This window comes from Accipiter gentilis, chromosome 3 (genome assembly GCF_929443795.1).
Source record: "Accipiter gentilis chromosome 3, bAccGen1.1, whole genome shotgun sequence".
NCBI classification, from domain to species: domain Eukaryota; kingdom Metazoa; phylum Chordata; class Aves; order Accipitriformes; family Accipitridae; genus Astur; species Astur gentilis.
Window position 1 is genome coordinate 32181092 of NC_064882.1, and position 26909 is coordinate 32208000.

Below are 26909 nucleotides of genomic sequence, written 5' to 3' on the forward strand. Positions count from 1 at the left end.
ATTTTTCCATTCTGTGTTGTGAAAACATGAACTTAAAAAATAGGATGAACTCTTTCATAAGAGAGCAAGTCTCTGTATCTCCAGCAGATGGGACTGTTTAGATTTATACTGCTGATTGAAAAAGCTTTGCCTGTACTTTAAGGATGTCACCTTTATAGGGAACACAAGCAACTTCTCCATAAAAGAAAAAATATACTTCACAACCTGTTTACTTACAGAGATTTTAAGTGAGCAATGCTAATTAAGAGTCATCTATGCTGTGATGACTGATAAATGTCAAAATCAGTAAGTATGGGTTTTGGAACAAAAATTCAAAGAAAGTGCTTAAGTAATAAGACAAATAATAATCTTAAAACAAAAAAGAAGTAATTTCCAAACCCAGTAACATTTCTGAAAGTAAGCACCATATGGTGGCATCCAGCAACAGCAAACAGAAATACATGAGAAGTAAAATAAAGAAAATGACTGTTAAAAAAATCTATTGCACATTATTGGCAGGGCATATACACTGACTCTAAGTGAGTATCACCTATAGAACCAATAGTAGTATTACTACCTCTAATGCTTGTCTGATATTTGGAAATCATTCAATCTGGCACCAGCTAGGGCTACGCTCAGCTCATCAGATCACAGCCTGATGCATTATATCCTGCTAAATCTTATTTACGCTGTCACATTACTTCTGCCAAAACCAGACTTCCTCCTAAAAAATTTTTTACGCACTTTGCGTATCAATACACTGTACTGGTAGAAGTGTACACAGTGATTGGAAGTTTATATGTTATACTAAACACAAAACTGCGTCAGAAGTCACATCAATACACTATGCAAAAAAAAGACCAGAGATGGTTTTACATTATTTTGATAGAACAAATAAAGATAGTTCCCTTACCCCAGGCTGGGAATCTCCTCTTCATTGACAAGGTCAGAGAGAAGGAAATTGTGTTTTGCTATGAGGAAACGGTTTATGACTGATTCTCGAACCTGTGAATGGGGAGGTAGAGGAGACATAAGTACATTTCTAATCCAAACCCACCGCAAATATTTGCATTCTATTAAACACAAAGGAAATGTCCAAATATACATTCTTTATTTTTTTCCACTGTTAAGAGAGTCACGGTCCAAGGAAAGTTTTCTTTCCATCAGATATTTCTCCAGAACATAACATAAACTCATTTTACAAATACACTGATTCTCTAGAAACATACTGGCTAGCCAGATATAAGAATGTATGAAAGCATACAATCAGAAAATGAAGTCTTATCTGCTTACAGCTCATCATCAGAAACAATCACAACAATAAATGACACTACGAGACATCTCTTTTCCATGTCTAAATGAAGAAAAGGCTGTAGAGAAATCAGTATGCTATTAGTTATGGGGAATAAACACAACACTTTGGACTGCAGAACAATTGATGAAGCCCGTATTACAAGTACAATGATTTCAAATAGATGTTTAAAATCCTTAGTTCCTTTCATTTCTATGCTGAGGTCAGACAAGCACAGAGACGAAAGTCTTCCCTCTTCTCCCAGCAACTCTGTGGAAGCAGACTGACAGAGAAGGTTTGTCCTTTTTTTCCTACCACTAATGCTACTAATGCCTTTATATACTGTGCTGTTACAAGATCAGTTGCAAAACAGTGACAACAAACAATTTTCTGCAATACATCTCCTTTGTTATTTTAAAAAGTTTTTATTTAAGTTATTGTTATTATATCTTTGTGTTGAGGTGACAGGGATATATAGATCGCATTTCAGAGTGAACTGAATTTCAGTTCTGATGTGAGCAATCTAATTTTCCAGCACATCTGACAATTTATAAAAGTGTAAAATATCCAAATATTATTTTTAAAAAGGCTACTTGTATTTAATCTAAAAGAGTGACAAATAACGGTACCATAATGTATGTTACTCTGTACTACTATGCTATTACTCAGTGTGCTGCATAAACCGTACGATTGAGTACAAACTTAAATACCATGCAAAACATACAGGGCTGACACAGACATGACAGCTTTGTTAAAAGTAATTTTATTATCATACTGAATCTGGGCTTTGGCACTTGCCTGGGAGATTTAAACACTCTTCATTGTTTAGATTATTTTAAAAAACATTCTTTCTAACAAACAATTTTGTTTTGTCCTGCATCAAATCAACCTAATCATCATATTACATGCTTTGCTGGCTGGCTAGGATTTGATACACTTTTTGCTATTTCCAGTACTGGTAAGAAACTGGTAGCCTTGTTTTGCACTTGCTGTTTTTCCAAAATAGTCTGAAATGGCAAACGTCTCGTAGTTATATGACCAATGTTTTCCTATGATGTTTCTCCCTGAGGATTAAAGAGAATGTCATCCTAACAGAATGAACAGACTAGAAAAATAAATTTAATCAAGATAAGAGGGAAAAGATGTTACTCTAATACCACAAAGAAGGTAATGTGATGGAAGATATGCCCTCTGCCTTAGGCTGCACGACAAGATGCTACTCTGTGTATTGCATTAAATGATTTTTAACAGCAGTTAGCCCACTTTCATGGAGATAATTAAGTTCTTAGCATCACAGCTTACAAGATGGAAAACAGGGAGGAGAGGGACATCAGTGAATACCTGGGACACAACAGCACAAGCCTCTGGGACACTAGAGCAAAAAAAATAATTTACAGAACTGGTAGAAAAATCCAGAATGGCTGGTCATTTTGTATATTGCATCTTCTTCAATAACATTGAGTCATTCACAAACCCCCTCTTGTTCAATTAGACCAGTTTCAGACCTACCTTGGAATTTTAAAGATGTCTGTACATCATGTTTAGAGATGAATCAGTTTTTAGTATTGATGGAAATAAAGCATCCAAATATAGAAGCAACATATGGCCTAGAGAAATATGGTGGATCCATACTTTTTGCAGCTTACCTTCTGTAGATAGTTGGCCACAACTGCTCTGTGTGCATCTAGGTAATTTTTGCTGTCAATCACATCCCTCTCTTGCAGTCTCTTCTCATAGTCCTAAAGACATTTACTAGAGTTTGTGATTCGATACATATTTTCAGTGCTTTATTGCATACAAGAAAAATGGCAAATATTTCATTAATATTAATGTATGGATCACAGAAAACCAAAACAGGTGTCAGAGGTTTATAAAGCTATTCTTAATGCTAATGTATACAGCAATAGCATTGCTAAACTTCCATGAATAGAGACAAGAGTTCCATTAAGTTACAAAATTCATGTGGTTTAAATTACTATGAATAACTTGAAGATTTCCCTCTCTTCTTTTAAAGCTGAACTTTGACCTGCTGCTATAAACTGAAATTCCATTTGAACTACTGCAGCTGCAATAGGGATAATCCTTTATAAACAGAAGTGATGCAGTATTCATGGAAGATTACCTGAAATCTGAACTGTGTTTTAATACATGTAACTAGTTTTCATAGTGTCTAACACTGAAAGAAACTCAACTTGTAAGAAAGTTTGTTGAGAAACAATTACAGAGCTATTTTTAAGTTATATTTAAGAAATAAAGAGATCTAATAGCATAATAAAAATCTCTGTACGTTGTGACAAAGTGAAAGCTCTTTAAGCAGCCAGAGCATGAAGATTTTGCTTTGCCTGAGGTTTGATAAAAGAGTCCGTAGCCTAACCAAGGGGCTGACATGAATACTGGTTACCACCACAAGAAAAGATTTACGAGAAGCACTTGGTCCTTGGGAAGAAGTATGTTGATGGAATATTTTTCAGGGTTGTGGTTACTATTCTGGTAGGCTACAATGAAAGCTGTACTGACAGATGCAACTTTTATTCACAAGTTTAGGAAAGCATCTCATAAATTAAGAAAAGGCTAGAGGCAACACTCAGCTTCCAAGCAAAACACACAGCCTACAAGTCCAGGGGGTCTCCCAGGACCTGCAGCGTAATGGCAGTCTGCAAATCAAGTTGGCTTCAGAACCACAGTTAGTTATGATGTAAAAGCTACTCAGGTAAATTAATCTTCAGGTCATTTTGCTACTATTTTTACTTAACATCATTTTTTCCTAAGGAAACACATTGTGGAAACACGGTGCTTCATTATTTCAACAATAAGTGTTTATCTAACTTCTTCAGTGAATAATAATTATTGTTGCATGATTTCAGATTAGCAACAAAATAAAGTAAGAATAGCTCTTCTGAGCCAGGCGTCTTAATTTTTAAGCAGCTTTAGTAACGACTAACCTAGAAGTCCAGTAACAGGAATTGAATATCTAACTGGTACACGCATATGCATTGCTCCTTCAGAAGTCTTTTTAATGCAATATGATTTAAGTACCACAAATCAATAACCAGTACTTGTTTACTTTTAGTAAACTGTTTGCATTAAATGAATTTTCAGAAGAAATAGGAAAAGATCATAAACTTCTGATAAAGCAAATATTCAGATACAGACTGACCGGCCCCGACTCTGGTGTTGAACACCAAACTAAAACTCTTCCTATTTGACCCAAGACACTTGTTTTGTTTTATTTCCATAAGTGTATCAAGACATTCTGCTTGCCCATGAGTATGGCATCTCTTGGATTATCAAAATCCTACAGCCTATGCTACTGGGCTCATTGGTAGAGATGATGGACCCATTTGCCCTCAGGAACAGAAGGAACCAAAAATATAAAGCAAAAGAAGACTTCATAGCAGTACTGCATATTAGTGCTGTACACTGTAAAAAGATTGCAGAGGACAAATAAAACAATCACTTGGGGAAACACCACAGTAGGGAAAAAATTAAGATTATTTCATAGCCTAATTGTGTTGGGTCAGGCTGGGATGGACTTAATTTTCTTCATAACACCTGCTATATTTTGAATCTGTGACTCAAATGGTGTTGGTAACACACCACTGTTTAGACTGTTTTTGAGAAGTGCTTGCACAGTGTCAGCACCATTTTTTCCAATTGCCCCCCCAGCAAGTAGGTGGCGGTGTGCAAGAAGTTGAGAGGGGACACAACAAGAACAGCTAACTCAAAATGATCAAAAGGATATTCCATGCCATGAAATGTCATGATCAGCAGTAAAATGTAAAGGAAGGGGATTTTGGGGAAAGTAGCCATTGCTCAAAGACTGGCTAGGGCTTGGTCTACATCTGGGAGGTGGCAAGTGCCTTTCCATCACTTGTTTTTTGTTTGTTTTTTTCTTTCTTCTTTCTCTTTCCTTTGCTTATAAAACTATCTCAACCCCTGAGTTTTCTTGCTTTTGCTCTACCTATTTTCTCCCCTGTCCAAAGTGGGAGGGAAAGGGAAAGTGAACAAGCATCTGTGTGGTGCTTAGCTGCCTACCATGGTTAACCAACAGCAGGAAACTTCCATTATCAGATTTAGGTACGACTATGGAATTTGTCATTTAGGATACAGATTGAAAATATCACTGTCAACCAATGGAATGCACTTATTCCTGGTTAGGATAACTGAACTCTAACTGTAAGGAACAATAGCTCAATGTACAGTTGGTGTCCTCTAACTAGCAAAGTACCCCTGGGATTGATTATAGGGCCAATATTACTCAGTATCTTCACCAGTGACCTGGACGAGGAGACACAATACAATGCCAACAACTTAGCCAACAATACTTGATTAGGAAGAGTGATTAATACAATACATCTGAACCACAATTCAGATGGCTCTTGATAATTGAAGACTGTGACAACTGAGGTCTCAATGAAGACAACTCTGTATTGAGGGTGGAGTGACTCCATGGGCTGGCTGGCACAGACTGGAAAGCAACCAGTAGAATAACAACCATATTCAAAAAATTCTGGAGGTTATGGTTTAATGACAACCAATGATGTGTTCTTTTGGCAAAAGGCAAACCACAGGCTACATTAGGAGTAGCATGGCCTACAAAGGGAAATGACTAGCCCCTCCAACCTGGCACTTGTGAGGGCATACCTGAAATAGTGTTCAATTTGGGGCTGCCAGTTCAAGAAGCATTTCGAAACTGGATGGGGTCCACTAAAGGACTACTAAGACAGTCAGAGGCCTAGAGTACATGACCTACAAGAAGAGATCATAATCTTAATGTTGGTTGGAAGAGACTTCTAGAGGTCATCTGATCTAAACCCTCACTCAAAGCAGGAACAGCTCCAATCAGGATGCTCACGGCCTTTGCCAGTTGAATTTTCAGTATCTCGACATGACAATTCTACAAACTTGCTGGACAATGTGTTCTAGAATTCTTTGCAAAATATGTTTTCATTATATCTAACTGGAATTTCTCTTGGAGTAACTTGGGTCTATCATCATCTTGCCTCCAAGATGAGTCTTGCTCTGTTTTCTCTGCACCATCTCATTAGGTACATGAAGGAAGCAATAAGATAGCCCCTTAGCCTTGCCTGCTTAGGCCAAAACAAACTTAGTCCTTTCAGCCTCTCCTTGTATGTCATGTGCTCCAGCTCTGTAGATATTCTGGTAGCTCTGTGCTGGACTTGCTCCCGCATTTCAGTGTCTTTCTTGCACGGGACAAGGTGTTCAACTTAATTAGTCTGGTGAGGAAGCGATTAATGAGTAATCCAATATCTGCCCACAACTATTTCAGGGGCAGTTATAAAGAAGAGTGTGCCAAACTCATCTCTGTAGTTCCAGACAATAAAACAAGGGAAAACAGCCATTAAATACAATTTGGAAGGCTCAGGTTGGACACAAATTTATTTTTTTTTTTAATCACTGGAAGGACAGTGCAGTACTGGAACAGGTTATCCAGAAAGACCATGGAATCTCCCATTTAGGAGGTTTTCAAGACTTGGCTAGACAAATACACAGCTGACCTCATCTAGTGCTGGCAACAGTTGCACCACTTCAGTGGAAAGCAGAACTAGATGACCTCCAGACAATATTTTCCAAAAAATACTTCCATGATTCTATGGATTTTCAGACTTCTTTGCCAAATAGCTAGTAAACTAACTAGGAACAATACCACTTTAAACTTAGTTTTGAAGACCATGTCGTATAAAATGAACTTGGAATGGGTGATCATGGGTTTATCCAATTTATTCTTAATGGAAAAAAAAAATCAAACAAAACAACTCAAACTATGGTTTTCAATTTTGAATGATAACATGAAATGAACAAAGTTAGTCTGTAAAATCAACTGGATCAGAAATGTTTATCAAAGATGTAGCACATCTTTAAATAAAAGATACAAAACTAAACTAAAATTTAAAAAGGAAAAATATTTATTGCAGAGAGCCAGACAGGATTGAATTAATAAATACCTTTTTAAAAAGATATAATCCAAAAGAAATGGTAGGAAGGAATTTTTCAAAAGAAATTTATGTAAGAAGAAGTAGGAATAAAACAGCAGTTGCCAGAATCCGAGATGGTTCTGATCCTGCTAGGGCAATGAACACACTAAAATCCTCCTCAGCTACACAAATTGCTAAAGAACAAAAGAATGCACAACTTAACACTAATAATGGAGTTAAGATTAAAAATAATTGAAGTATGACCCAAATAAAAAATGCATACATTGCATTTCAGTAAGGTAATTAACAGACAGGGAAGGACAGGGTAAACTAATTGCAACAATGTACTAAAACAGAAATAACTGCAACATAGGCTGTAACAAAACATAAAAGGGTTTTAATTCTCATTAGAGTCATTGCTTCCAGCAGTGTCCACAGAAAGAGCTCAAAATTTAATATGCCTAAGCCTGAATTATCTTTGCATTACCTTTCTATATTTGAAATCACTTTAAAAAAAAACATCTCTTACCTTTAAAAAAAACTATCTTAGAACATTTGTGCCTACAGCAGTTGCTGTGTTTTATTCTTCTCCTTCCACAGTATAGCTGTGGAAATATTGCCTTGGAGGGAAGCTATCTTAATTAGATTTAAATAACACTAAAAAAGACGCAGGAATAAAATTCTGATTTTTTTACATGTCAGCATAGCTGTACATTCTTTAAGGGACCAACTGACTTAATTGCAAGTCAAATATTATTAGCATTAAAATTAGAAAAGAAATATTTCAGATAAAATTCTACCTCGAAGATTTTCTCACTGATTTCTCGTTCATGTAAAGGGACTTGCTTATAGTTTCGGAACTCTGCCACCTCCCCGTTTCTGAGCTGCAAGAGTCGGAATCTCTTTGATCTATTAAATTCCTCATCAGAAACAAAATTAAATTCTTGCTGCAACTGTTCCAATCTGAAGAAATCAGGAACACGTGCCTCTCCACTTGTAGCAACCTATATTAGTCAAAAAAACCCAAAGTGACAAAAGTCTATAAAATAACTTTTGTTAAGTCTTACACGCATATTGCAAGGATGTTCATTTTAAGCAAAAGCAATTGAGATGGATCAGACTGAAACATTAAGTGTTTTAAAGTAGGTTTTTGTTGAGTGAAGTATATGAGATTATACATTTAAGAATGCAATAAAATTCTATTTCTTTGTAGCATAAACAAAACATTAAAGAGTAGGAAAACTATAACATAGCAGAGTAACCTAGGAAGCTGTACTGTAAAGACGATTCATTTACACAACTTCAGCTACGTAAATAGCTCCTCAATTTGATGTTTAGAAAAGTTGCAACATCTACAACACACTAGATCTTTGTGCAACTGTCACGAATGAGCCACTTCCTATTTAATACCATAGACATACACCGGGAATACCCCTGCCCTTTAAAGGAAACAACAAACTCAAAATCCATTTTTTTTTTAATTTATAAATGAATCAGTTTGCATATTCCCTTATACCTATTTTTCACCACTAGAATACCGCTGAATGGATTAATAAATTATACTTATTAATAAACCCACTACTAAATAGATTAAAAAATCATTTATTTAGTAGACATTTTGCTTCTTAACACTCACAGAAGCGCATCCATCACAAATTCAAATACTACTATACTCCCTCTGTGGCATGCATGCAGATTGCCGGGGAAGGTACTAGTGACTAGGTGTTTCACAGCTCCATTAGCCCTACAGCTCTCAAAAAGCCACTTACCATGATCAGCTGCATCAGAGCTGCATTGTTTGGGTCATTTGGATCAAGTTTTGCTTCCGCTGCCCACTTAGCTAGTTTCTTCATATCAGTTAAGCCTGATGTGCCAATGGATGCAATAGCATCAATATTTTTTAAAGCACTAAAAAGACAAAATTGACAGAACTTATACCTAAAACACATATGACTTAGCAACGTAAAAAGTATTTAAAACAATCTTAGAAAAAAACAAAAAGGTCCCCACAACCTGAATAGTAAATTCCACTACACGATTCTTAGTTGGAGCTATGCAACTGACAGAATGATGAATTGTAAAGAAAAGTGAAGGGGAAATATGAAGGAACTGGTGGAAGAGAACTTTTATACAAGGTAATAAGGTGCTTATTGATACATTTATGACTCACTTAACACTATTCCATGTTGCTGATTACTAGGAAGTAAGATGATAAATTGCCTCACAGCATGAAAGTTAACATAAAAGTTTTGACAATCCATATAGAAAAGAACTTCTCAGATGTACATTCCTTAGTTGTGCTATGCCTTAAATCCTGTCTTGGACCTGTCTCCAGGATGGTGCTCTCAGACCTGCATTGTAGCCTTGGTCTCTGCCCCCTTCCCTGCTGTTTCTGGATAGACCCTGGGGCCCGATTCATCCCCTCGCCACGTCTGGGATTGCTGCCAGCACCCTGCTCTGCCTGTTACGTTCACTCCTGTAAGACTGCATGTTGGCTGGCGAGGACAGTGCCTGTGCTGGAACACCCTTGCAGCTTTCTCCTTTGTGGTGCAGCCCTGCTTTTGGTCCTCCCTGACACTACAACTCCCAGCTCCACTCCTTACCCTTTGAATGCTCCTGCTCACTTTCTTGTATTCACAGTAGGCAAGGAAGTATGGTAGGTAGTCTGCAAGCCATTTGTACACTGACTTGCTGGCCAGGCTTCTGGCATCTTCTCACATAAGCCACCTCTGAAGCCCCACTGCTACCAAAACCTTGCCACGTAAAACCCAGTACACCAGGACATGCGTGTTATTAGCCAAAGACCACAGAAGGCGGATGTTGCCCCTTCTCTTGTTAGGTGTGCTAATTTGAGTCTTTATTCTCTAGTTATCTGAATATTTTCAAGAAAGCTTTAAGAACTTACGGATCTTTCTTGCACTTGGTTAGAATCAGTCAAATATCCAGCAGTTACTGGAGCAGCAGATAAAGTAGTAACATCAAGGTTGTACCTTTAGGCACCACTCTTGAACAAATGCACACTGAATCAAAATTGTGCTGAAAAGCTAATGGGCAGCAATAACTAACTTTAGGCATGAAAATCCTGTCTCCAACTTTCACGACAATGGAAAGTCACAGAGGGCTGTCATCTCTAGAGGGTGATTCAAAAAGAGTGTTTCACAGCTAACTTCCTTCTGAAATTCCCCATTTTTCCATTTACTACAGTGATTAGTCTCCCGAGTTTAAAGTTAGCTTTTGGGAATGCATCCTTACGTTTTAATCTCATGCTACTCTATCCACATTGAAGTCAGCAGGTTATTCATATGCTGATCAGGAAATTACTCTAACAGCTGCAGCTTGGGTCAAAAATAGTAACAGAGTAATTTGGATGCCAGTGTCTAGCCTTTAAATAAATAAAAATCTGACAATCTAATCAGCTGGAGCAGGTATTTGCTCAGTATTAATAAATATGGGAAAACTCTTAAGACTTTACAGTGAAGTTACCTGAGGACATTACAAAAACAGACTTTAGGTATCATCTCCTTAACTTTATTGGAATTATATAAAAGCAACAAAATGGACAAATAATCTACAATATCCAACTGGCTGCCACAGGGCAAATTAGATTGTTTTGAATGGAATAATATACTCATTTCTTCAGGTCAACAGGCTTCTGATGGAGAAAGATCACTTAAGACTTATCTTGGAATGATCTGACATGAGAATTTTTCACTGATTGATTCACTAACAGTGTCAAGCCCCCATACTAACTTCTACTGCTTTCATAGTGTAAATTTTGTCATTAATTACAGAAAAGGCATTTAAAGCATGTGTCCCAATAGCCTCCCCAAATGCACTTCAGGTAAGAAAGAGCTGGAGCTTCTGTTCTTAGAAAAATGATTACAGGGAAGTTCCTTGCCAATATATAAATCTTCTATTAGAAAATTATAAAAGTGAATTAATCAGCTTGAGTTTAACTTTAATATTGTCTATAAATAATATACTAAGAGATAAAATTTCTACCTAAAATCTATTTACCAAAAAGGTGTATCCTGACATATCTGCAGGGGGTTACAGCGCAAAGTAAAATATCTAAACTTAAGGGAAAATATTATGAAAATTCTTGATTATGAAAGTCTTTTTTTAAAATACTAGTATAATCAGTTTCCCATGAATCATTGAAAATTTGTATCATATTACCTTGGAATGCCTGTGTTTTGCTGAGATACTGGAGGAATTAAGGGGATTCCTTTTTCTCCAACTGCCCAGGAGACACTATTGGATACTTTCCCAGAGGTCATTAAAGTCATTTTGTTGCTACCATCAGCTTCAAATGAGAAGGACACACCTATCAAGGGAGAAAAAAAACCATATTAGTATATTTATGCATTCAAACTCAGTGTCTAAATATCCTTACAAATACTTCCTGAAAATAAGTAGTCAAATAATCTGTGCCTTTGTATAAATGGGGTAATGTGAAACAAGTTGATTCTGCTGTGTGTGGTGGGAAAGGACTCTGGTCTGCAAAAGGAGTGAAAGATTCCATTCCACCAAGCCACAGAAAGGCTTTCCATTTGGTTTGGAAGGAAAGGCTATGCCTTGAAAGCTATGCCAAAAGCTTTTTTTACCTTCACAGGTGCACACTATTTAATATTTCTGGTAGTTTTCAGATTCAGCATACTGTTATTAATGAAACAAATACTCAGAGTCAAAAGAATTATGCATGACTGAAAAGTCAGTCCTAAAGCTTTGTGACGCACAATTGTATATACAATTATCATGGTCAATGACATTTACACACACATTTGTTGTAATGATTTTTTTTTTTTTTACCACATTTCTTTCATCCACACCTTTTTATCTATTATTCTGCTCTAGCTTGACCTGCGTTTCATATATGGCAAATTTATGCAAGTCAGTCATCTCATAATGCTGTTCAAACTTACTATATAAACATGAAAGTTCCATATGCATTGTTCTTGTTTCTCCTTTTTCTCTCTCTCCCTTGTTTTATCTTTCTAAAGTCCCAGGGATAAAATGTGTTGCAGGATGTCAACAAAGCAAATAGGAAAACAAAAAATTACTTTGCATATACACTTATACAGCCAGTTGTTCAGTGGTTTAAAACATTACAATCACTGGAGCTATACTGATTAATACCATCTGCTTGCTCTGCAGTGTCAGAGGCTCAATTACTTACATTCTAAAGAAAACCCCAAACACCTTCTATAGCTAGTAGAGCTCCACTAATACAAGCCAAATAATAAACACATGCATTTTTATTATGTACATCTTAAAATTAGAAAGAGACAGAAATTCCACAGCAAACTTTAATAATAAGAATCATTATTTTATAAGATTTCAGTTACAGAAGCTGTAAACGCTCTAACAGAATTTACTCTGAAACTTATGCCAGCCTTTTCCTGCTACATGGTTTCAGCAAAAGGAGAAATGCTGAACTGAGAAAGACTTAAAAGTCCCTACCGCTCCCAACTCCTTCATGGTCCAACATCACACGCTGATTGCTGCTGAACTCTATTTCTTCCATAGGAGCACTGCCTGTCAGAACTGTAGTCTCAGGAACTGGTATGAACACTTCAGCCAACAAGGTAGTACTGCTCATACCCATTGTTTCATATATCTAGAAAAAAATCACATGGTGACAGACATAGTAAAAAATTTAGACATGTATTCATGAGAAGTTGAAAACATATTGTAGGGTATTTGGACAAAAGGTTTTACTATGACTTAAGCATGAAATAATTCATTTAAGGCAATTGTATTCATTTACTTTCTAAAATATCCAATTAGCAGACATTTCAGCTACCAGCAGCTAACTTGGTCTGAATTCTTCTTAAAAGTGTATCTTCCTCACCTTTCTAATGCACCTGAGAATAGTACGAAAAACTCTGGGCTTTAAAAACATCGTTGTACAATATGCAACTGCTAGTGACAGTCGCTGGCATCAGGTGAAGATGCCAGAGGGATTCTGCCTCACTAATTCTCCCTTACCATGAAAGGCAGGGTAAGGCACACAGTCCCCATTCTGGCAGTACTGAAGGCCACTTCCTTCTTTGCTGGCCAGTTGCAGGCTCAGGGTGACGTGAGTGATTTCTCCATTGCGTTAACCCAAGATGATGGCACTCCTTTTCCCTTTCAGTTTGTGCGTTACATAAATGGAGCAGGTGAGGGCTGTATATCCTCCCCTGAACTACCAGTGATAAGTTACCTAACAGGCAAAGTCATCTAACAGGAGAAGTAGGAACCTGACTGTGTTCCTCCTAAAAATATATTGTATTGATTCTGAAAATTATTCATGCGACTCATTCATTAATTCATACTTGGAATGGGGGTGTTGATGGTTTGACTTCATTGCACTGCTGGTCAAGCCAAGCACAGTTATGGACATTACTAGCAATGAATTTTTTTCTTATCCCACTCCAGCAAACATTATGATGATTTTATTGGGTGGACAATAATGTTTTAAGATGACCATTTTGGCAAGTTTAGCTGCAACGTAAATCAGTTTTTCTAAAATTAAGAGGCTGCTCTACGAACATATTTAATCATGTCCCAAATATTTAATTTTCCCCCATGCAGCCCATAGTCATGTTATAAATAAAACACACACACATATATATATATATATAAAATATATACATATATATATATAAAAAGCACAAGCACCAAAATTTAGCAGCAAACTTAAAAGTTTGTGGCTGGAGGAGCATGAAAGGGGTATGAAACTGATGATTTACAAAGGGTCTTTCACAGGTTTTTTAGTCTTTACGACACTACCACAGAGCAAAATACAAGTATTACAGGAGTAATTACATTTTATATTATCTTTTAAAAAGTTACTATGATAAATCATTATCTACCTGTAGTTTCAAACTCTCTGGCCAATTGAATATTTGTAAATTGAAAATCTGTCCAAAGTGAACTCTGAAATCTGAACTTATTGGTCGGGTAACAGTCCTTGATACTTCTTTGGCGTTGAAAAGGACTTTTATAAATGCTGAGCGTTTCTTCACATCTTCTCGTCGCAAAACTTCTGCTCTGTAAACGTGTCAAACAAGCTGTCATATAATTTTTATAACATTTTTATTCTTTCGTTATTTTTAATGAGAATCTGGTTCCTCAAGGGGAAACAGAAGTCACCTAATTAAAGATGGTATTCTTCTAAAAGTGTCACTACATAGGAATGACTTTAAAACTGTCATTTTCTTATGAATATAAACTGATGTAAAAATGAACAGGTCAAATTGTAGATCCACTAAGGCCGCCTCCATATAAAGGAGTTACTTAAGGACACAAAATTCCCTTCTACTCCCTTTCTCCAAAGCACAACAAATGATATCATATTGCATTAAGGTTGTAAAGTTTTCAGTCATTGGGAACAGAACAGCCAAGCAATATTCCTTCCTGAGGCTATTTGCTGAACAAGTACGAAACAAAGCAGTTTTTAAGTAACTAAAATCTGCTAGACGTATGTTAAACTGCCTGTGTAAATGTGGAAGGTAACACAAACAAGTAAATTTATTTATTTTACGCACAGTGAAATCTCTGGTTTACTACGCAATTTCTTTATTTTCCCTTTGTTGACTACAGCACAGACCTGGTATAAAGGACTATCTAGTGAAGTAGTACTGACAGAAGTGACCTAGACTCTACACCGAAAAACTTCTTTATACGCACACTGCTCTTCTATGCAGATGCTCAAGGAACATCAGAAGGTTCAAAGGGAATGTGTAGACATGCATTGTCCAAGCCCACTATATACAAGGTTATATGTGACTTGAAAATAAATCAAGTTCTATCAGCTTCAGAAGCAGAAGGTTTATCACTAGGCTAAAGAGAATGTTGAGCACATGCTTCTGAAGTTGTATAAACAAGCAATTAATAAATAACAGCAGAAAATCACAAAGTAATTTGCAGGCCAACATTTATCTTACCGAGGACACAGCTCAGTTGGAGTTACACTTCCTGACAGGACTAGTTCAGGAATTAGAGCAGGCTCTCCAGGTTTCCTTCTGCAGTTGTCAGCTTTTTCTCTAACCTGCTGCTCTATTTCCAGGCTATTGGCCATTTTAGGTGGGATGGGTTTTACACGTTCCTCACCAAGATCACAATCTTCTACTGATTCCTCTTCTTCATGAATGTCTTTTTTCTTCTTTTTCTTTTTGGACTTCTGCATATAAAAATAATAATGTTTTCCTGAACTTGTTTCAATCAGTAGCATTTTTTTTCCTCTTGTCCTCTTGATTCACAAGTGATAAACATGTATGAGAAATGACTGCATAATTTTAAAAACACCACACAAAAATAAGATTTCTTTCTTTCTATAGTACTGCTTCAGATTCAGAATTCAGCAATGCATTCCATTCATATGCTTCAAAAACATAATGTGCTTCAAACAAAACATTTATCTAACCTTCCAAACCAACTTACAAAATAAACATGTTTCTTGAACACTGTGGCCAGCAGCTGACTCCTCGTTTAGCCCAAGTTACCATGTGCATTCTGCTAGGATTGACAGAAGGTTACTCAACCAGCAGACACAGTTCTCTGAGATGTATTTTCTGCATACACGTTGACAGAGTGAATGCACTTCTGCCACAAACTCTGGAGCACAAGCTTTTTAGCTTAGCAGTATCTTTACCATGAACAGAATGACCCCCTCCCTCCCTCTATGCCAAACATAAGAATAAACAAAGAGAACACCACACGCCTTTCAGCATCTCCTAAACAGCACAACTCTAGTGTTCATGTGCATGTTCAGCTTTAAACAACCGCAAGCAAGTTCCTCTTTCTGCAGACTTCCAGGTTACCTGGAAATACAGCTTGCTGGGAAGCACCAGCCAGTTAATGATTTAAGACATCATAAGCAAAAGAGAAGAAAGTGAGGAAAGCAAACAGTTTCTCCTCACTAACTGAAGTATTTAGCCAAACAACTTGTTCACATATTTTTATTAATAAATAATCTTTCTTCCTTAGCCTAATTTTATGTTACCCTTCTTGTTCTTGTATTTCCTTTTAAATTTATCTAGTCTTTTCTACCTCTAGTGTCTTCCTTAGATTCATGTGATCTGTGCTAGTAAGACACCAACAGCAGTGATTAACCAAAAAAGTACTTTACATAAAATAAAGCACTTCTGGGCATGAAAGGAAGGTCTGTGTACTACATTTTGCCCTAAAGGGAATGAACCACAATCATCTCAGTCTCAAGACAGTTTGTGACTAACACAATAAAAAGATGCTGAGAGCAGCTTTGGCTGGAACCACCCACCACAGTATTTGTGAAGGCATAACTGGCTAGAGATAGATGAACAGTTCCCATTAGGGTCAATGTCCAAGCCTATCTGCCTTCTTTTTAAGGTTTACATTTATTCATCTTATCCTACAAGTTGACATGATACTAATGAGTTATGTGCCCACTTGTACTGGAAATTCCTGTTACCAGAACACCTGCAGATAAGCTTCCCCTCAAACATTTTAAGTGCTTCCCACAGAAGCTGCATGTATGTGAAAAAACTTTCCATAAACCCATCAGCAGATGCACTACATTCTTGAAAACTGTATGTGAAGCATTTCCTTAAACTTTATTTTGCTTTGGTATCCAAAAAACCAGTGTTCAAACTGGGTAGTAATTATACTCAAGTATAATCACCGTTACCTGAGGTATCCAGTACCTTGCCACATAACTATGAAAGCAAGTTTGATTTTGCTGGCGCTGCCACAGGCTATTTCAAAGATCATCCTGTTGCGGTGTATTGTTCTAGCTCCTGTATTTGTCAATATCCCCTTGAAGGACAACTGAGACCTTAACTACAGTACAGATTATTAGCAATAAAGTTTTTCAGAGGTAAAAGGCTAGAATATTAAAGTTTTCAGTTTTGGGACATTCCTGAACATAAATTTACATGAGATGACATCAACTGCTTGTTCATTAGACACACCCCATAATTATTTTCCTTCACCACTCACACACACACACACCCCCCATTCATCCATGTTTTTTCTTTGCAAGAAGGACATTAATTTAATGGGAATGCTGCAAAACTATTAAATTTAAAGAACTGCTGAAGTGCTGAAAATCAATAGCGGAAAGACAATGCTCAAAAAAACCTAGCAAATTTTAATTTTTTAATTAACAAGTAATTTACTAACAAATTCTAAGTAGACAGAATGTATCCAAATACATTACAAAATATATGCATAACTACCCTGAAATTTAATTTATTTCTGTATAGAAGGACAAGTTTTCAACACATTTAGTAATAATTTTACTTTTGTGAAACTGAATGATTTAAACAAACCTGTGTCTTCTTCCAGGATTTCCACTCTTGTAGCTCAGTTTTATACTCCTTCATTTTCTTTTCATATTCTTCCATACATTCTTCTAGTAATTCATTTATCTCAGCCTGAATTTCTGCCTCATATGCTTTTTCATCTAATCTCTGATCAACCTCTTCCCTTCAAAACAAGTTATCAACATGTTGCATAAATTAACATAAGGGCTACAATTAAGTCTATAAAATATAACTAAGTCTACTTCTCCATGAATTAATTTCGTTATATCAAAAGGGTGTTCTATTTAAAAATACTAGCATAGATTGTGTAACAGCTGATAGCAGATGGTTACTATTCAGAATGAATATAATTACTTCTTCTTTACTCATTACCATGTAGAAATTGCCTTCTGTTACAGTAGTTACTTGTTATTTTAACATTCCTTCCCCCCCAAACTCAAAAAGAATAGTGGCAGGCTCAACCAGTGCCATCAAATTCTTACTTTTGCACCCTTCATATCAGAATTGTAAGTCCACTGGAATTAAAAGTCCACTGCTGGCAAATGAAATAGAAAAAGTGTTACCAGAACATACTTCCTCAAATAAAGTTTCATGGGTGTGTTAGTAAACTTCTGAAAGTCACGGAGGGATTTAATTTGTTTCCAAACTTTTATAATGGTCTTAAGCAACATTCTGTCTTTTTCTTGTTCAGCATCACGAAGTCTTCTGGTTTGCCTAGAAATATATATACATATGCACAAAATCAATCAGAATTGTTTAACTCAGTGGAACAATAGAGTGAAAACTTGTGAAACCAAAAGCCAAGTGATGTGGGTTTCAATTCGATTGATGGCTGCAGTGGTTTAAATCCAAGAAGCATAAAACTCAGACTTGAAGATGGCAGAATTTGTTTTCTTTCTGCACTCTAGTCTCCTGCATTTTGGACAATCTGACTTCAATTACAGTTCATTCTCTAGAGATCTCAAAGTTTTCTGAAATGCTTATTACAGCTGTACATCATTAAAAACATTTTAAATTCAATTCATGTAAACAAGAGCCCAGGAAACCTACACTGCTGCATGAAGTAATGCTTATTACAATCGTACATTACAAAATATGTTTTAAACTTAACATGCTTGTAGCTCCAGTAAAAAGGACTTGCAGAGATGAAGTAATGTAGTATGTATGAAGTAACAGAAGTCCTTTGACAGCCCTAGAAGATTCTTAACACAAACAAAATTAACAAGGCTTTTTTTTTTTGCCTCAGAATTGGTATTTCACATTTCCACCCTCTAATCTGTTTGTAAAAGAGCTATTCATTAGCACTTTTAATGACCAACACACACTTCCGGTGTAAATGTCTATGCAGCACCAGCACAGACTATTTCCAGGACTATCTTGATAGCTAAACAGGTCTAGTAATAATAATGTGATTTAAAAAAAAAAAAAAGAAAAAAAGATGTAAAATAACACATTACTACTAAGAATATTCACAGAATGCGGAAGACAGGGAGGCAGAGTTAGAGCTGACAGAAGAAATACATCACACATTATTTAAAAGCATAAGCAAATTTTGTAAAAACAATAAACAAAGAAGAAATACTGACTTTCCAGAATACGAGTAACTTCTCCACTTCATTAGCTAACAGTTTGATTATTACTTATCCATGCAGCTTAACAACAATTTCTTCTTTGTCTACCAGATGAAGCTAGAAGACGAAGCTTAAAGGCATGAGGAACATATAGGTCAGTAATTACACTTATCCAATGTATTTGATTTGGAAGCAGGACCTTTCAGTAGAGAATCATTTCTGCTAAAATACATCAGCCAGAAGAGCCTGAAACCTGCAATCCGCAGCATACGTTGGCTTCCTCCTCAAACAAGGACAGTAGGGCTTAAATTACTAATTTGCAAAAGTTTTCTGTATTCAGATGACATTTCTTCCTCAAACCAATGGAAAACTACAGCTCTGATCTTCACACAGCAAAGAGTACACATCAATTATGTTATTGGAGGGTGGAGGAAACGATTATTTTCCATGCTACACTCTCTACACATCTGTAATTTCTCATGAGTGTACTACATTGACCATAAGGGAAATGCAATGTTAAAAGACAGACAAGGCAGGTCAGATGTTTTTACCAACATATGTGGTCCAAGTTAGTATTAAACACCATGGCAGTAAAAATTCCTAAGCCCATCCGAGCCTCATATGTGTAACAGCTTCCAACAACAGAGCTGTAGCCAGAAAGAATTACAGATATGAGAAGCCCTAGAATAATCTCAGCCAAGCTCATCTCACGTTACTTATACAACACTGATCTCACTGATTTCAACTAAGTTTTTCCTGATTCATAATAGTGTGACACTAAACTAAAGCACTCAAGACCTAGAAAAACACTTAAGATACCCAGAAGGAATATTCTATCTAACTGGAATTAAACATCTAGCAAGCCTCAGGGTTGGTGCCAAAATCGAAGAATCTCATTCCCACAGTGAACCTTCTTATTACTATTCTCATGCTTTCCCTGGTGAGAGCTCCTATCTCCAAGGTACTGTATGGTAACTGCACACCTCCTGCTCCTAGTCCCCTAGCAGATGTGTTAAGACAGTATTAGTAAAATCTACTCCTTTTTCAGTGGAAGGAAGACTTTGCCTTCAGTATAAAATAATACATTACAGATTTCTATATGTCCTGCACAGATACCAGTGTATTACAAGACAGCGTACTTGAAGCATGAAAATCTGAAGAAGCAACTCCAAAACTAAGAGTAGTGAGTGGATGTGTAAGTGTAAGCAGATGTAGATTTCAAGGCTGAGAGTAGAATTGTTATTAAAAAAAATTTGCCTTTTTAAAAATATTGTATTATCATGTGACCCATTACATCAGCCTAAACTTCTGTTTATTTAAATTAATACATTATTGCGTACTTTCAGATTGTGAATAACTTTCAGATTTTTGTTAAGTGTCTACTAGTTAAAAGACTGTTCAGCATGGATCTCCAAAATAACTTAATTTTTATCATACTGCTTACACTTACAGCTCACCACTGTCCATCTGCCAAAAATAATACTAACTTTCACTACCAAGCCAAAAACTGCAATATATTTTTACTACCCAGTTACTGTCCAAGAATAATAACTGCAATCTTGTAAAACAAAATTCTACCATTTCTTCAATATTAACCCATTGGCAAAAACATGGCCAAAATACCTAAGAATGGGAAGTGAATCAAGAACACTTGTGTAATGAGGAAGAAGATGGAAAAAACTAGGGGGTTTGTCTGTTCAAGAAATTACACCACTTGCATTGTTGCGAGAACTTCACGCATCCAGCTGATGTCTATTGAAACCTTATTTTATTGTGCAAAACATGCCAGTAGTTACTAAGTAATTAATAAAAGGTAATCAAATTAGACCACTTTTGAATGAAAATTTCAGCCTAAGATATGTTTTCTTCTTAATTTTTTTTATTCAACTCATGAATAAGAACTCCTAAGCCCTCAAAACTCTTCTAGAGCTATTTACAGCAGAATGTAAATGTCTGACATGAATCATATTGTGTACCAGCATGGAAAGGAAAAAAGGAATACAGTTTTAAAACCCAGTGATTTAAAGAATTCATACATACCTGATCTCAATTTTGTATTCAGGTATGCTCTGTTGTGCCACAGGTCTAGGAACTCCAGCATCACCACTGTCGATACTACACTCCACAGCATTCCTCAAAGCATGCAGCTTAAATGGACAAACAACAGTTAACAGATGGTTTGACATTTGAGGCATACAGCATAATGTGCCTTGACAGAAGGAGCTAGTAACTTCGTAACAGAAAACTGAATTGTCCTGATTCTGTATTTACAGGGTTTTGCCACTTCTGTGAGGTGTCAATTCTTCAAAATGAAATTCTGCTTAGGATCCCTGGACATATGAAGGAGATTTACTGACTTTGTTCACTGTGACAGATCTAAACAAGAGGAAAAGACTGATCCAGGGATTATTCTGAAAGCTCAGAAATCAAAGGGGAAGAGGAAAAAAAAAAAAAAAAAAAAAAGAGTCTGCCAAAAAAAATGCCTTCTAGAAAAGGTTTTTTTGGATCTAGGAAGGGCCACTAAAGGTAACCCTAGAAAATCAATAAACAACAAAAATGAGTGGATTGTGGATTTGATGACTGCCTTACAGAAGCTGGGCACCTTGCAAGAAAGCATTTAAGCATAAAATATTGCATTTAACAACTGGAAGAAGAGAAGGTCTAAGGACAAGACAGAACTGGAAACAATGATACGGTTCAAATGCACTTTGGAAGCCATACTGTTGAGCCAAGAAGCCACCTTTTCAACTAGGATTTGAAAATAGGCATCAAATGATTATATGGAAGATGGACACCTAGTTTAGGAGAATGCAAAAATATACATGGATGTGAAGACAAGAGAATGTAAAGGACTGGCTAGGAGAAGAGAGAAAAATAAGGAACAGCAGTAGGATAGGAACTAAAGTTTTTGTTATTATGTTGCTGTAGGTCTCCTTAAGGATAATACTGAATGTGAAACCAGAATGGCTAATGGCACTGCAGAAAATGAAAGCAACTACATCCAAGGTAGAAGCAATGAAGTTACAAATCAAGGAGCAAAGATTTTTTTTTAAACAAATCTATCAAACTGGAGAGACAATATAACTGGAAAGAAGGAAGCACACAGCTGAAAACATACATGGGCAACCACAAAATGAAACTCACTAGTATAAAAAAAGATATTGAAAGAAATTTTGAAAAAAAGAATAACTGAACACATGGAAAGCTGCTAGTACCATCTGGGGCACAGAGAGCATGTTTTATAAAAGGAGACAGAAAGTGCAGTTTCTTTAGGCTGCCAAAGTGAGGACTGAAAGGTGATATATTTTAAGATACAATGAGCAAGCATCAGAAGTGATAAAGAGAAGTACATTGGGACATGTCGGGGAGGCAGGGAAAAGGGAGGAAGAGTTGTTTAGGCTTAAGAACAATTTGGCTATTAAATAATGACTGGGAGACAGGTTTTAAAACTGCCTGTCAGTAGCAGAATGGTGGCTAGAATACCTAACTATTAAAATCCATTTATGAAAAATATATTATGCAGTTGCCTACAATGTGAAGTATTGTGGAAACGCTCAGGAAATCCCTTCCACACATAGGTTCCTATAATGCAGGCATGGAGAACACAAATGTCCTATTTCACCGTTTCATGGAAAACTAAAGCCAATCCTTCAAAAGTAAGACAGATTCAAGTATAACAAAGAATTCTTTTGAGACACTGTATGAAATATTTGTCCAGCATTAGAACTGTATCCTAATGCTTTATACCAAAATTCAGAAGTATCTGTACAGCACCTACTGACACTCATTACACTAATATAAAAATGACCTTGCATACAATGATTATTTTTCCCTTATAATAGCCCTTTAAGGTAGAAAATCATCATCACCTTTAATTTATGGAAATCTGAATTTATATATACTTAATAATCAAACTGATTTTTAACAGACCAGCCCTACTACATAGAGCTATGTTGTATCCCAGTATTTACCTCACATTTCTAAAGAATTGTTATCCTTTCAGATTTAAAAGCATTTTAAAAAGTATTCTTGTGTGCCCTGATGATACTGGAATTGTACTAACAATGCCAAGTTTTCATGTACAAATTTATACCGGAGAGGACCACTACCATTACTTCCAATGTACAGATGGAGGAAGAGTGGTGGTACGCAGAGGGTAAGCAGCCCAGCCAAGGTCATCCACCAAGTCAGTAGCAGAGTCAGGAACAGAGTTTACATTTGGCCTAGGGTTTTGCCATGTCACAAGAGTGACACAGTCAATGTGACAACAGTATGCATTTAAAACACAGCATCTGTCACAGATATATACCCAGAAATGGGTCATCAACTTTTGTAGAATTTGGTGAAATTAAACTGCTTTCTTTTACTTTTAATCAACAACTGAACCTAAACTTCACTAACTTCCCTCCATCCTTGAATACTGTCTTTTGTTGTCTGCCTGTCAGAGTTGCTGTGCACAATCCTGTAAAGTTTTATCTGTCATTCACTGGAAAACATTTCGGATACTCTAAGGAACACTATGTAATTGTTATTATATTCTAACAATTATATTCCCTTTACCTCAGAACCTGCATAAAGTTTATTTTAAATAGAAGATCAAAGAAATTAATAATCTTAAAAATGCAGTTCTGCACTGAACACATGGCAACCCTAGGTGAAATACTTCGGTTTTTACCTTCTGACAAAATGCCATTCATTATAACAATTAGAATTTCATCGCCCTACTCTGAAGAAACAAATTCAGCTTTTACCTTAAACTGTCATGTCATTATCTCAATAAGCTATGATGATGGAACAGAAATACCTTGTCTGTGAGAAGTTTGGTAAGATTCTTCTGTTTTCTTGCTAAATACTGATCATATAACTGAGCCAATTTAGCTGCTAACACATGCTCACGGCTAAAACAGGGATGATGGGTAAATATCAGTCCAGAAATATCAATATCCAATTGAAATGGCCCCTGAAAATCTCCAGGTCCAACAAGATACTGATTGGCAGCTGTCATTTTTATTGCCTGAAAGAAAAAAGGAATAAAATGGATTTACAAGCCCTGACAAAACCATCTTGCAAAGAGATCCTGTGACAGAAAATGACCCATTTAGCACTGCCTACATCTAATTACTGAGTCTTAAACTGTAAAGGCTTCTGCGGTAACCTCTTTGCTTTATTGACGAGTGGGTGGCATAAAACCATCACAGGTATTCTACACAACAGAATTTTGATAGCCCATATGAGGCTGAAATAAGAAGTCATCTGCCTGTACTGCAGGTTTTGCTGAGCAATGAAGACGATAACATTGAATTGGAAAAAGAAAAGCCTGCTGGTTCTCTTTTTACCTGGTTTTTTAGTATCACTTTATTTCCTCTTAGGACTGGGCTCTAAGATAAACAGTCCAGCTCTCAGAGAGCAGCTTTCCTTGTAGACTATTTGGATTGTGCAGAAGAGGAAATATATTATTTGCTTCCGCATTCTAACACCAGGGAAATTCACACCAACAAAACCCAATGAAAGCTTTCAGCAACAAAGCTTAAAGAGTCTGCTTCAATTGAAAGGCAATCATGGCTTATATCCTCAGGTTACTGAAATCAGAAGAGAATTAGCAGTACTTCCTGCCTAACTACTGCTGCTCCCCTCTTAGAATTCTTCAGAAGAGATTCATCAGAGAGATTCTGGTACCATAAAAGTGTTTATTGCAGTCCCTTCGTAAGAACTGGAAAAAGGGGGACTAAGAGGGGAATTCAGCCATTGCATAGTTCTTCTACAGGACTGGTACAAATGGCCACAAAACACACTTAAGTCCACCTGATCCTTCCACATTCAGTTTCTCATCAAAATGTTTACTATGACATAATTGTCATAAAAATGAAAGATTTGAATTCCTTATGCCTTTTTTTTGTGCCCATAGAGGACCCCTAAGCTTAATGTCTTTCTTTCAACAGTGATTTGGGTATTTACATGTCACTGTTCATGTAAATGTGGTGTTCTTGAAACATAAGCTCTCTTGGCCTATCTTTACTAAGATCTAAGCAGCAACCTCTTCTCCTCTATGCAGAAACACCCTGCATAGATCCATCCTGAGAACTGCATATTTATAACCAGCATCAATTAAAGAGCAACATTCAAATCTGTTTCAACAGCAGCAGACAGAAACACTTTTGTGTCCCAAAAGAACAATCTACTTTAAAGTCTAAAAAGTCCCATTTTTTCCAAGGGGGTAGTAGAGTGCTAACAAGCAGAATAATTAAAGCTTGCTTAAAGCTTGCTGAATGGTTTTAATTAAAAATTGTTTTGATTTGTACTGACTGCACACTACAACTGCTGTTTGCAGGGTAGCTATGCTATGGTTGAGGGAAAAAGAAAAAAACAAAAAGAGATATGAATTGATGCAGCATAACTCAAAATTAGATGCTTTCTACATGAGTGAACTGCATGTAAAGACTTACGTTGGAGGAGTTTCATCACTGTAAAATAACCCTCATGCACATGCCCTTCGATTATTTCTCTCTTAAGCTGCAGAGAGCACCTCTGTCCTGATCACCAAGTCTATCTACCAGCTTCTACCATGAGGAGCTTTATAGATACACTAATATAGGAACTACCCTACTTTGGCATGAGAATATCCAAGGGTGCCTTATAGAGACCTTAGTGACTCACAGACGCGAAGCAATCTGTCATGGACTGTCACTTTATTATTTTAACCCAGTACTACTGGCTAAACTCTTCATCCTTTTGTATGCATTACTGCAACATACTTGAAAAAGTAGAGCACATTTAAAGACCAGTTGTGGAACCCCCAAAAGCAGTCAGTTCTTATGGTTCTTAGCACAAAACCCTTCGGGTCACCAGGGTTTCTGGTATAGAAGAACTGGGATATTGGTTCTCACAAACCACATATATGAAATATGCCTACCTTTCTATACACTGTTTCAAGTTCTGGTGCAATGCCTTCTTCCAATGAGAATATTGGAGGCCTAGTAGAAGACTGTTTAATTGGATTAGGCAATGCTAAGATTTTGCCATCGTCACCAAACCACTCATTCCCCTACAAATAAAAACATAATTTTATATCGTTTCTTACTTTATATAGAAATAACTTGCAAAATTATAATTCTTATGAAAAACAATTACAGAAGAAAAGGTGACTGAATTGTTCATGACTCAATTAACCAAAACTTTTCTAAGACATCAAAATGAAATCTTCAAATATACTATACATAAGTTTTGAAACCAAAAGACCAAGAGCTTGCTCAAACTTTAAATATACTGAATTTTTTCCTTCAATGTTCAATGTTACACAGTAGAAAGAAAAAAAATAATCAACACTTACATCACTTAACATTTAAATGTTTTCTTAAATCACTATAATTGAATTGTAATGTTTTACACAAGACTGCCACTCACATCTTCAAATTGGATTATAAAAATCATAAAGCAAAGAATTAAAGAGCTAAATGGCAGCTTGGAGACATTATTTATCATCTCTCAACTCTTCCAGTCCACAATCTGAACAAATTAAACAGCATCTATGAAAGCAGATGAGGTAAGTATCTTGCACACCAATTGCTATCCATGGCTTCACGTGTTAAACATTGTCCTAATTCATCCCTCTGCTCCCATGACCTGGATTCAAGAACAGCTTAAATCAGTGCAGCTGCTAAAAGATGCTGGCCTGCCCTCTTATTCCCTCACCTGATTTAAGCTGACCCTAGAACCAAACATCGATGTGGTAGCATGGTGAAGCAAACCAGAAAACTAACTAGGTTGAAGCTGGCCAGTTAAAAATTTTAGATACAAATATTCCCAATCTGACTCACAAAAGAACCTCTGCTAGCCCATGAAG

At 36.4% G+C, this 26909-nt stretch overlaps 1 protein-coding gene across 7 annotated transcripts in view; it reads right to left on the reverse strand.

Annotated features, from left to right (window-relative positions):
* CC2D2A (coiled-coil and C2 domain containing 2A) overlaps positions 1–26909 on the reverse strand; it is a 63438-nt gene that overhangs the window by 21295 nt on the left and 15234 nt on the right. For all 7 annotated transcript variants that reach the window (XM_049791693.1, XM_049791720.1, XM_049791700.1 and 4 more), the window contains 13 exons: positions 25980–26111; positions 23874–24083; positions 21110–21216; positions 18072–18212; positions 17505–17661; positions 15141–15376; positions 14067–14244; positions 12670–12826; positions 11386–11533; positions 8976–9114; positions 8007–8210; positions 2917–3009; positions 893–984 (listed from right to left, as the gene is read on the reverse strand). In XM_049791693.1, coding sequence (XP_049647650.1) covers positions 893–984; positions 2917–3009; positions 8007–8210; positions 8976–9114; positions 11386–11533; positions 12670–12826; positions 14067–14244; positions 15141–15376; positions 17505–17661; positions 18072–18212; positions 21110–21216; positions 23874–24083; positions 25980–26111 — 1994 coding nt within the window. The remainder of the gene's footprint in view (positions 1–892; positions 985–2916; positions 3010–8006; positions 8211–8975; positions 9115–11385; positions 11534–12669; positions 12827–14066; positions 14245–15140; positions 15377–17504; positions 17662–18071; positions 18213–21109; positions 21217–23873; positions 24084–25979; positions 26112–26909) is intronic.